This window comes from Prunus mume, unplaced genomic scaffold (genome assembly GCF_029339155.1).
Source record: "Prunus mume cultivar Tortuosa unplaced genomic scaffold, ASM2933915v1 scaffold22, whole genome shotgun sequence".
In the NCBI taxonomy this organism is placed as follows: Eukaryota; Viridiplantae; Streptophyta; class Magnoliopsida; order Rosales; family Rosaceae; genus Prunus; species Prunus mume.
Window position 1 is genome coordinate 201,848 of NW_028296568.1, and position 12,166 is coordinate 214,013.

The 12,166-nt window shown below is 35.7% G+C and overlaps 1 protein-coding gene, 1 long non-coding RNA gene and 1 pseudogene across 3 annotated transcripts; 1 reads left to right on the plus strand and 2 right to left on the minus strand.

The window, feature by feature from the left end:
- The first annotated feature begins 1,662 nt into the window (after positions 1–1,662).
- Positions 1,663–6,799, plus strand: LOC103343121 (protein CPR-5-like; annotated as a pseudogene). Its single transcript, XR_016123114.1, has 5 exons — positions 1,663–2,215; positions 3,833–3,889; positions 4,263–4,298; positions 4,432–5,165; positions 5,878–6,799. The product of XR_016123114.1 is annotated as a protein CPR-5-like (transcript).
- A 536-nt stretch (positions 6,800–7,335) lies between these two features.
- LOC148914306 (uncharacterized) lies at positions 7,336–10,311 on the minus strand. The gene is made up of 2 exons (XR_016123116.1): positions 10,181–10,311; positions 7,336–7,847 (listed from the first exon to the last, which is right to left on the minus strand). It is a non-coding gene; the product is annotated as an uncharacterized LOC148914306 (long non-coding RNA).
- Positions 10,312–10,360: 49 nt separating this feature from the next.
- LOC148914307 (protein HEAT INTOLERANT 4-like) lies at positions 10,361–12,155 on the minus strand. The gene is made up of 4 exons (XM_089043752.1): positions 11,959–12,155; positions 11,397–11,435; positions 10,597–10,659; positions 10,361–10,486 (listed from the first exon to the last, which is right to left on the minus strand). Exons 1-4 carry the CDS (start codon positions 12,079–12,081, stop codon positions 10,379–10,381), a joined length of 333 nt encoding a protein of 110 aa, XP_088899878.1. The 5' UTR covers positions 12,082–12,155; the 3' UTR covers positions 10,361–10,378.
- Between the last annotated feature and the right edge of the window lie 11 nt (positions 12,156–12,166).

Consider the following 12,166-nt stretch of genomic DNA (forward strand, 5'->3'; position numbering starts at 1 on the left):
CCTTTTCCTTTTGATGGCTACCAATTAGAAGAAGATTACCATCGATATTTATGCTTGTGAACTTACCTTTTCCTTTTGATGGCTACCAATTAGAAGAAGATCACCATCGATATTTATATGAGAGAGAGAGAGAGAGAGAGAGAGAGAGAGAGAGAGAGAGTGCACTGATGCTGCCACAACTCATATCAAGACGCCATGATATTCAAAGTTGCAGTAACTATTGCATTAAAAAGGAAACCGCTTCTCCTAATGGCTTTGGCTCACATCAATTTTTTGACAAAAGTGATTTTCAACCCTTTTATCAAATGGGCTTGGCCCCAAATAAGTAATGTCAAACTGGTACTTAGGGGGTGTATTCAATTCTAACTTTTAAAGACTTTTAATGAGTTTAAAAATCTGGAGGTATTCAACTATGACTTTTAAATAGTCTTTAAAAGTTTAGTAGTATTCAATTGTGATTTTAAAAAGTCTTTAAAAGTTTTGTGGTATCCAAAAAATTAATGACTTTTGAAAACTTTGTTAAATGAATGACTTTTCAATACTTTTAAGCCTATATCTTAACACCAAAAGTCTACCTAATTTACCCAAGACTTTATCAATGAATTCGATCATGCTGCAGCTTTGGGCATTCGAGGGTGTGCCACCATGTTTGGGTCTCTAGACCCCCTTCCTCTTTGGTCGGTGTACTATCAAGAGATGGCCTACTACACCTTCAATTTGATTTTTTTCTTTTGGCTTCCATTATCTGTCCTAGGAATTGTTATGATGATGAGCCATTTCTTGCTTGTTTTTTTTTTCAATGCTTGAAACGATTGCTACATACTAAGAGCTACGGTGGGACTACATTGGTTTCTTCCATAATTTTTTTTTTTGCCTCCATTTGCAATTTTTAAGGCCTATCTGTAGGAACATATGATTTTGTTACAAAACCCACATTCTCCAATAGCAATTTAGCTCATAGCATCCTGGGGTTTACAGGTAACCCTACATTCTAGTTTTGTTCTTTGGCTTGGCTCTATCACTATGCCACTTTACTGGTATCTCCCACCCAAACAAAGTATACTTCCAGAAGGTCTTGAGGATCTTAACTTCGTTCTAGCAATTGGATAATTTGTTCCTTCTTCCCCAAGACCCAGCTCTAAAACTAAACTAATTAAATCCATAATATTGATTGCACACCTTATATTTGAGTTGCATCCAAGAGCAGGAACCTTATTTTCTCCATACTTGACACTGTTCTCAAGTGAAAAGTTCTTAGACATGGAAAAATATTGCTTTGCTTTTACACAATTGTATCCAATTGTTTTTTTTTTGGCTACTTGTTCCATTTGCGGACTAGTTACTTCACCATACAAAACATAAATATTAGAAGCAATTTCTTTTTTTGTTATACTACTCTATGATAAATATTAAAAAGATAAATACTATTCATAAATAAATATTACAAAAAGTAGATAAAATTATGTAAAACTCTATGATAAAAGTATATGAAAGTATATCACTTAACTTTATAAAGTATGTATAAGTCATTGAGAATCTGTCAACTCTATAAAAATCACTTACTTACAAAAAATCTTTAAGAGTTAGAATTGAATGCACCCCGTAACGACGGTGAAACTAAAAATTGAAATAATTTCTTTTCTTCCCATACAACTTTCCTTTCTTCAAATAAGGGACATAAAATCAAAAAGGAAAAAAAGATCGGAGTAGATTTTGAATTTCCCCATAAAATCAAAATCAAAACCCAAACTTTTTTCAAATCGATGTAGAAGTTACTCCCTTTCCCACCTTTCCTTGCGTCATGGACACCCCTTCTTCTTCTCCACCTTCTCTACAACTCCTCGCCTCCAAATCTTGCGTTCTTAGTGATCAAGCCGACACTGTAGACCATGAAAACGCCGCCACCGCCACCACCGTCGATGCCAACCCCAACCCTTCAAGTCCAACGGTCCGAAACCTCTCGCCGTGTGATGAAAGCCCAGCAAAACCCATCTGCAGGAACACAAAGAAAACGAAGAGAAAGGTATTAAAAGATGCAGCTGCAGCGCCATCTTCGTCTTGTGGTTCAACTTCTTCGGGTCCGTCATTCAGGGGAACACGCGTGGCGGGCAAGCGCCGAAGCCCTAAGATGGTTTTCACTGCGCCTCGAAGAAACCCTAATGCCGACGAGATCGCGTTCCGGTTGGGAATGTCAATTGCAGCTTTTGTTGCTCAGGTTCATATTTTTTCTATTTTTGGTTCTTAACTCGTTTTGTTCTGTGTTTGATTTGCGAGATTGCGGGTTTCAATAATTGGTCGTTGTGCGTGTAGGTTTATAACTTGGAGTTGAATTTTGGTATTTGTTTGTGGTGTGTGTGGAAAAGTTATGATTTTTAAGCGTTAGTTGTTTGTAAATCTGGTTCTTATACCCTTTCGAAGTTTGTTTCTTGGATTGGACTTCTGAAATTCTCAACCCGGTTCTTTGCTTTTGTCGTTTTGAACTTGCAGAGTTGTATTTGAGGTTTGTCTAGCTAGAAAAATGTGAGATGGGTTGTGCCTTGATACAAAGAATTCTGTCTGTAGTTTTTGAAGTTAAAGTTTGGAGGATTTAGTGGTCGCTATACTTTTGTAGTTCACATTGTTGTATTGATAAAGTTTGTGTCTTTTTATACAAAGTTAGTGAGCTTGTTTACAAGGATTAATGGGCAATGAATTAACAGGCATTAAGTGATGGGAATGAAATATGTACAGAATATCGTAATTATCACTCTCAAAGGAAATGTGTAACTTATTTGGAATGGTTTGTGGCTGTGGCTTGTTGCTGTGTCCCTATCAACCAATTCTTTTATGACTTAAGCTTGATTTGGTCTTTGGGATCTGTAGATTGTGAATATGGTATCTTTTTGTTCTATTCATTCAGTAATATGATTCTGCGTATTAATGTAGATTTTTGTTGGCCTTATACAAATTTAGCAAAATGGAAATTGTGGCTTCCTTAGGTGCCCCTAATCTGTATATAGTAGGATGGCACAGTATATGCATTTCTTTTTATCCCTATCTAATGTTGGATTGGATAACCTCTTAGTTCCTGTAGTTAAAGATGTTGAATGTTTTGAGCTCTGAAATCTGAAGAGAGAGAAAGTGGCTTGTAGTGACTAGCTACCTAATATTTCAATATACATACCAATCACTTTTTTTTCTTTTCTTTTTGGAATTTGTGGGGAGAAATTAATGACTACTAAACATAGTGAGCATGGTTGGAGTAGGAATGTCGAAAGTGGCTAAGCCCCTTTGGAGATGCTTAAACAACTACATTATTTAAATATTGACCTACAAATTCTCTAAAACATGTTTTGGATTTTGATTTTAATAACTAAGCCTTTTCTTTTTTGTTTCTTCAAATGATTTTAATATGAAATTTTCTTTTTCTCCTTATAGAAATTGATTACATTTTCTAGGCAGCTGGATTTGTTACACATGGAATTCATACGGCAAACATAGAAAACCTCATGTCAAGTTCAAGGTGCTTGGCGTTTGTTTTACATGGTCTATTTTTCATTATTATATGAAGGAAACAGTATGTTATTCATGTGGTGTTATTTTATTTTACTCATGTTGTTGAGCCTTCATTTCATCTTTCATCTCTACTTCTTTTCTTGATTCTTTCCTTATGGGTTTTTATGGTGTTAGTTTCACGTGGTCAGTCTTCTCTGGCTATTACCTGTGCATGGTGCTTCTTCCTTGACTGATTGTGACTCTTGAAGAGATAACATTCCCTGCTTCTGTTTCACTTTTTGCAATTCTCAGTAAGTGTACTCATCAATAATTTGGGTGTGATGATATTTTAATATAGATTCTGGAAAGAAATGGCGAGGTAGGTGGAGGGATGTCTTCTGATCATCTTGCTAAGGTATTCTTCTTTTCATACTACAATACCTACATCAACAATAAGCTTCAACTTACACCATCAGTTCTGTGTATGTACTTTCTTTCATTGTCAAAATGCACTAATTAGTTCATTGGACATGTAATTGACTCATGTTTATTACTTATGACAACTCAAATTCATATGACCAAAGTCGCCCTTCCAGTAACCTTTCAGCTTGTGATATCAGGCTGTTTCGTACTTGGTTTGATGAAATAGTTGTCACAGTAAAAATGAAGCCTGCCTGCAATGGTGGGGATGAACAATTCTATACTTTCTCTTTGCTTCATAATTTTATTTTCTTCATATTCGGATAATAGGGCATCAACTAATTATACATCTATTTACTGGAGTGCAGATATGTGCTTCAGCTGTCAGAGAATCTTTAGCCAATGTAAGCCAGACTTAACTGCTGACTCAGCCATTGAAAGTGGTTTGAAGTTCCTTCTTCTTGTTGATATCAACACTCCACAAGTCCTAGATGCTGAAGTCATATTTATCTGTCTTGACTGCGTATTTGGCTACAGGTTTTCGGGAACACATGTGATTGTTTTATCCGGAACTTTGAAAAATCATTTGGGAGTACCTTGAGGACTCTAAAATCGATCAAGGAATCATCTACAAATAACAGGAGATGTCTCTCGAGCCACCAAAACATGGAAGGGTCTTCTCTACATGTGACTCATGATGAACAAGATGGTGCAAGCAGCTCTGATATAGAAGATTGTCACTCAAAAGCATTGTCCCACACTGGTGCAACCCAGGTCAATTAAATTATAGAGATGAATTAAATCAGAGTATGTTAACAAGTTCTATTAATCTGGAGCTTGCCCTGCATGGGCAAACAAACCAGTTGACTTATATTCCTCCAAGAACATCTGAATCTGGAGCCAACCAGTCCATGCTTGGAACTATTGGGAAGTCTGTCATAGAGCAAGCCCGTGCTAACGACCTCAAAACATTGGAGCTTAATCTTACAATGCAGAAACTAAAGTTGAAAGAGACACAGCTAGCTCTCAACTATGATTCAAATCAACTGCAGAGGTCAAAATTTTCGATGGATGTATCAAAAGCATCCTTCAAAACTGAAAAGTTTAAGAGTCAATTAGAAGATACAAGACATGCTGAGCTGCTTAAAATGTGCATTGACTGTCTAGTTGCTGGTTTGCTTGTCATGATCGCATCCCTGATATATGGTGCTTATGTGTATTCGTACAAAAGACTTACTGAAGCTACTGCATCCTGTACACCTTCAACAAAGGTAATTCCTCTTTTCTTTTCTGACTTCATGTGATTTAGTTTAAGCTTCACTTAGTTGTTAGTGCTGTTATTATTTGGCTTTCGTATATGACTATTTATGTGATCCATAACTCCAGGTAACAGGATGTTGCTAGTTGTTTAGAACATGAGAAAATACCGAGACATGATATGTGGCTAAAATAAGTAACTCATACCGAGCTGTATGTATGAAAAATCAGCAATAACCTCTTTCTTGACAACTTTCCTATAAAAATCTTTCTCCAAGAAACAGCTAGAACTATCTATTGGCTGCAGCTTTTTGGATTGTTCCTACACCTGAGTTACATCAATAATTGATTACATGTAAGAAAATCTCAAAGGGCAATTTTTAGGATTTGATTTTTATTATAGAGGGAATCCACTGACCAGTCCAAAAGGAAATTAGGTTCACTTGATTTGGTTCTATTCTATTAAAACTATAATTCAAGATTTAGTTATTTAGCTTGTTAAATATTTACAATTTAAGAATTTGGTTAGTTGGGTTTAATTGTTATTGCATTCTGTTGTTTAGGTTTTAAGTATTTTGGGATTGCGTATAAATGGGCCTTTTTGTAATGAACACTTGGACAGCACTATAAACAATATGTGCATGATATATGATATTTTGCTCGTACATACTGTAACATTGGTTTTTGTTTTCTGGTAAATTTTAACTAATTCTTTTTCTATCCCAGGGGTCAGAGTCTTGGCTGAGCTGGAAAGCCTGGAATCCAATGACATCTTTCAATTCAGGGTTTCACATTCTAAGGTGCAAGGTTGAAGTTGTGAGCCGAATGCTATTTGGTGTCTTAATGATTCTTGCAATTGCTTTTTTGCTCCTCCAGCGCTCTGCAACTGCAAAACAGATAATGCCAGTAACTTTCATAATCTTGCTACTGGGAATTATGTGTGGATTTTTTGGCAAGCTCTGTGTAGACACATTGGGAGGGAGTGGGTATCATTGGCTTATATATTGGGAGACTCTTTGCATGCTGCATTTCTTCTGTAATGTATGCACGTCTGCTTTGTTCTTTATACTCCATGGGCCGATCGACGTGTCTCAAGGAACAAAAGGAAATACAATATTTCCATACTGGATTCGGCGGGTGGTGTTTTATTGTACTTCATTTTTGTTTCTGCCACTCTTTTGTGGCCTCATGCCTTTCGCAAGCATTGGTGAATGGAAACATCATCTCCTGCTGCTGGTCACTGATCTTGGTTACTGGTGATGAAAGCTGGTTTCTAGAGTACTGAGAGGATCTGCTTCCTTTTTTCTCAACAAGGTAGCTTTTGCCTTTCAGCATAACTTAGTCTGTACATGATGTCAAGCTGTTGTTGTATCTGGCCCAAACAACTCAGCTGGCATTGTAATAGTATCTGATGTATGTGTAATTCAAACGAAAGGGCCATTTTGTGCTATTATCGTTTCTGGTCTAGTGAAATTAAGAGAGTGCTGGCCGGGAAGTACGAGTGCTTGATGTGTATTATCATATGATTTGTTGCCTGCCGATGTTTTATGGGGTCATATATTACATGGATGAATGTTTTAGACACAATTCTGATCTAGAGCCTCTAAATTCCATTTGCATTGGACAAGTTTCAAGTATGCTTTGTGAATAGGTATGAGCAAATCTATCATTCAATTGTTGTGTATAGTTTGTCATAATGTTTGTTTCTAAAGCCTTATGCTTTCACTAGTTCTGTAAACACACTTTTGAAAAGAAGCCAAAATGGACAAAAATGTCTTTATTTATTTTTGGATTTTCTAAGGAATCTCTTACATTTGCATGTCTTTGGTTTGAAAGTTGATGAGTTTTTTTGTCTTTTTTGGAAAAGTTTTGGCTTTTTCCAAAAGTGAAAGTTTTTTTTATGGCTAAAACCTAAATTTACTGATAATTTATGACTCAATGATTGATTACAGGTTCTACTCATTATTTTCGGAAAGAGGGCCACCAGCTAAAGTAGAACCTGTTGAGTTTTAGGTATTACCATTTTTATTGTAGCCGAACTTGGGACAATCTTCAAACCATGTTAATGAACTCAAAAGGTATTTATGTTTGGTTTGTTATACCACGTCATCATGATGACATGATACAACTGTTCTACCTAAAACGATAATTAAAAAATAATTATAAAAACAATACTATAATAAATAAAATAAAAGGCAACTGCTTTATTCACAAAAAGTAAAGGACACATTCAGAACTGTGCTGTCATTCATCTTGCTCCTACAATATCCCAATTGTGGTAATACAAAGCGCATGTCAATTCGAAAAAGAACATTACTCAGAGAGAAATGAAGACAAATTCTAATCCACTGGAAAATTCCAGCTTCACAGCTCCACTAGTACAAAATTCAAAAGCCTCAATGTATTTTACAAATTCCTCCTGTGGTAACAAGTGCACCTCATCTTCTTTTATCTAAAAATTCTGAAGCTACAAGTTTACATCTGTCTGGGAGACACCTAGGCTATATTCAAGCAATTCTATATTGAGGCACCAGGGGATTGCCTCCCATTTTTTTTTGGTGTACCAAGTCTTTATCACATAGTTAACAGCATGGCTGAACAAGGCTCGAGACATTTCAAATCTGCCATCTTCTTGACCTTAGTAATAATCACAATACCTCATGAGCTTTGCCATAATACCTGTTGATGAATGGAGCCTGCGAGGCAATAGCACCCGGAAAACATTAATATCGAAGCATATCATGGTCCACATCTATCAGAAAAGCTCTCTTCATTACCTTTCTTTTTCTTTAAGAAACAAGAACCTTTTTTAAAAACGGAAAGAAGGGCTTAAACACCTTTCTTTAGTTATATGGAAAGCATGCTAAAGAGAAAAGGAGAAATAAAAAAAAAAAAAAAATAGAGGCTAAAGAGAGGATGCATAGACAATCATACCAACCCATCACATATCTACTCTTACATGTTACTAATAGTTAATGTCATTAAAAGAGATAAAAACCACGCTTAAGGTTTTTCTACACCAACTTCCTATCAGGATATGCAGAAGCCTAAAGTTGATATGGTCTCTTTGTGCATGTCATGATAAGCTAATTGTTTGACTTTGAGAAGATATCCACTAATATTCATCAAGTTGACATTGAGCAAGCCCAACTTTCTTTGCCTACATGTTCTCAGGATGTGGATCTCTCCAGAACTGTTCATCACATCTAAATTTTGAATCCTTACTGTTCAAGTCAGATCACAAGATCACAATTATGCTCACAAGTAGGTGTTTAATCTCTCCGCAAAACACAAAAAACAAAGTACCTATACAACCTTTCCTCTCCTTTGCTTTTTTACTTGGCACTGGTTTAATCCAAAACCCAGAACAATTTTTTCGTGCTTTTCAGGGAAGCACAAAACCCTTGTTTAAGGATTCATACTTTTCAAATATTAAATTTCCCTTTGCTTTGTCTATCTATGAGCGATTTGAAGTTGCATTTCATCAATGATCTTCCTTTTCCACGTTCGACAAAAACAGCCACCCAACAGAAAACATCATGTAGACCACCTCTGTTTAAGCTTTAGATCCACTACCCAATCAAGTACCAAAATTTCAGTCAAACCCACCTCGTTCACCATACCAATAACTAACTAACAAACAAGGTTACGCCACACCCAAAATCATGCCAGTTTGGCTCTGTAGTTATGCATTGCAGAGATCTCAGATCTGGAAAGTGGGAGGCGGGAGGTAATAGACAAAAAGTTGAAAGAAGAAAATGCAAGGCATGGGCTGCAGAGGTTTTAACCCTGGAAATAGGGAGAGGCAGAGGTGAAAGGAGGAAATGAGAAAATGGAAGGAAAAAAATAACAAAAAGAAGAAGAAAGTAGCATTGAAGTGTAAACACTTTTTATTCTTTCTAAGAAAGACAGAAGCAAAACCAGTCTTTTATATCAACTTTGGAATTAAAAGCTGAGATATGATCCGGAGAGGATGCACATCCATTTACTCAACCAACAATCAATACTAAAAATGCCTACAAGTTGCAAGACCTAACTTCTAAGAAATGAAGAGAAACAAAAAGCTGTAAGCTTAAGCCAAGGCATATAACTACATTAAGCATCAAATACTACATAAATTTAAAAACATACTAATTATTGGTTAGCCCTCATTGATTAGAAGAGACTCACAATTTGAGGAGACGCATTTAATGAATTAGACAATAAACATGAACAAGACTAATTCAAAAGAGGAATGGCATAGGTGGTTAACGAAAGCAGCAAGAACAAACATCTAAGTGAACTGGACGAGGGGAGACTGATGGTAGAGTATTTGGCAGGTATTTCCTAAAGTGTGCATACCAGTGGCAAATACAAAGAATTTCACTTCAAGGAGAAGAGACAATAAGGTTGTCATACTGAACATTAAAAAGGACTTAAGCATCAATAAAGCCCAAGGAAGATCCTCCTCTTCTTTCTTTTTGCTATTATTTATATATTTTGAAAACGAGAACAAAAAAGGCACTGGCTATACTAAAATGTTCCCAGAAAAACTGGGCAACAGGCAACAACCAGGTCTCTTTTCTTTAGCAAAATGTATTGAAATTTTTAATATGTTATTCTTCTGCAAGAGCTCACTGAATTAAAGGTCAAATCCTAGACAGAACCTTGGAAGTTGGAATAAACTCATGATTGTACAACAATAGATCAACTGAATTACCAAACACCAGACTTTTTCTAAGCTGAATCCACCAAGTAAAACAGCAATCATCTGGCATTTATGACACAAATCCAATCCCATATAACCACACAGAAACTTTATCCTAGGCACTAAGTATAACCAAGACATTTGGAAAACCAGATTCAACCAAATTTTCCAATGAACAAAAATCAAAAGCAAAGGCATTCAAGATGGTAGACCAGCATAGTCTATTGCACAAATTTTGAACACCCAGTTTAAATATGACAACTATCCGACCTTGTAAGTTGCAACAAAGCTGCTTTCACATATGCCAATACAAATCGAAAATATCAGTGTTTAGAACATTACCTTAACATTTGATATATCAGGAGTATCTGGTGTCTGTACAGGGTAGAACTTGTAAAACCTCATATTTTCAAATGCTGCTTTAGCTTCCTCACTCATTTCTTCAATGGCTTTTCTTCGGGTTTCCCTTGCCTATAAAAGAGAGAAATAGAAGGAAAATTATACTTCTAAACAAATTTTATACTTTAAGATAAATATTGTTCAAACACCCAAATATAGTAAATTATATCTTGGTAAAAATATTAAAGAAAAAAAGAGTACCTCCCGGTTATTTTTCTTTTGTTCACGTACTTTCTCCTTGACAAACTCCTGAGAAGGCATAAAAGAAGGAAATTTGGAAACAACTAGTGCAAGGATAAGGGAAGGAGGCAGAGAGAAGTGGAAGGTTACGAGTCACTTCCATCTTTTTTACAATTTACCTTGAATGCATCCTTCTGGTCTGCAGATAATTCCTCCTCTTCTATCAATTTATCAGTGAACTCCTACAGGTTTAGAGACAATTTAGAAACACACTTCATTGATGTTTTTATATCGTCTCTTTATACTTAACAAAGGGGGACAGCAAGGAAACAAATTTAACAAAACTGGGCAAAAGATGGGGGAATTCAATAATAAAAAAGATGCAAAAGCATGTTACCAGGACTTGCTGTTAAATATCATTAAATAACCAAAAGAAGCTCACTCATCAAATGTTTGTAACTAGGAAACATGATTACAATATAAATATGCACGTTGAAACACATTAGTCATTGAAATCAGAACACAATACCGAGGAATACATCATTAGATAAACATTAGCCTTTCTATACTTCAGCTTCCAGTTCTAGTCCTGAATTATAGAAGAAATTGCCATATTCTAACTCAAGATGAATCTCGTAAATGGCAGAGAAATATTCAATAGTATTGTCAATGTATCTGATTAAAAGAAAACAATTACAGATACATTAAAGAAGCATCACTATATGATTGGACGTGCCACTCTCTGAGATATATATGGATTCCTTATAAAAGAATATGCTACAAAGGTCAAAATAATCTACAAACTTGAATAGTGGGCTTATATAAAAAATAATCCTAGCCAATTAAAATAACCATGTCTGTATCAATGACAAGCAACCAGATGCAAAAGATAAAGTTGATAAGAAGCATCATAAGCGACACAATTTCAGAACTGAATCAATCCAAAGCATACACAAACATAAAATGTTTGATTTTGTACCTCCAATTCATCCAACTCCCAATCAAATTCACAGTAAACCTGAAAAGGGCAAAAAAGAAAGTCACTTCAGCAAAGATCTGGAAGTGTACATACTGTAGTCATTCCATTTCATATGAGCACCTAGTAACTTGTTTGTGTAATGGAAAGATTGATCTTTTACTTCATTTGTCCAATTTCCAGAAACTTATGGCCACCAGTATAAGTCTCGCATAGGATTAAAATGGGTTGGAGAAAGAGATCTAAGAGATATATAATCTCAGTAAAAGGATGTCCATGCATTGTACTTAAATTAAAGTCAAGAAGGAAAGAGGACATAGAAGGATGTAGGACAAGAATAAATAAAAAATTCATGGCTTCATGGCTGTATGCCAGCCTAGTACAGTTTTTCCTGTTCACTTATTTTTCTTCCTTTTTAATTTAGGAACTATTATTGTATATTAGGTTCCACCCCTTCTGCACTCTAGCTTATCAAAGAAAGGGAATCTGTAAACCCAGTCATATATTCCATATCCAAACAATTTGTTGTCCATTAGTTTGTTTCACTAATAACTATAACCCTTACCGGCTTTGGCTCTCCTGGAAACATTATTGGGACCTCAGTGCTTTGCTCAAGCTCATCTTCCTTAAAAGGCTGATAGAAATCTGTCAAAGATGACAGCATGTCAAAACCACTAGAGTTCAACATGCACTACAGACAATGATGATTGACCACCAACAAACATGAGTTGAACCATCCTATGTCAATAACCAAATCAAAGTAGCCATCATCC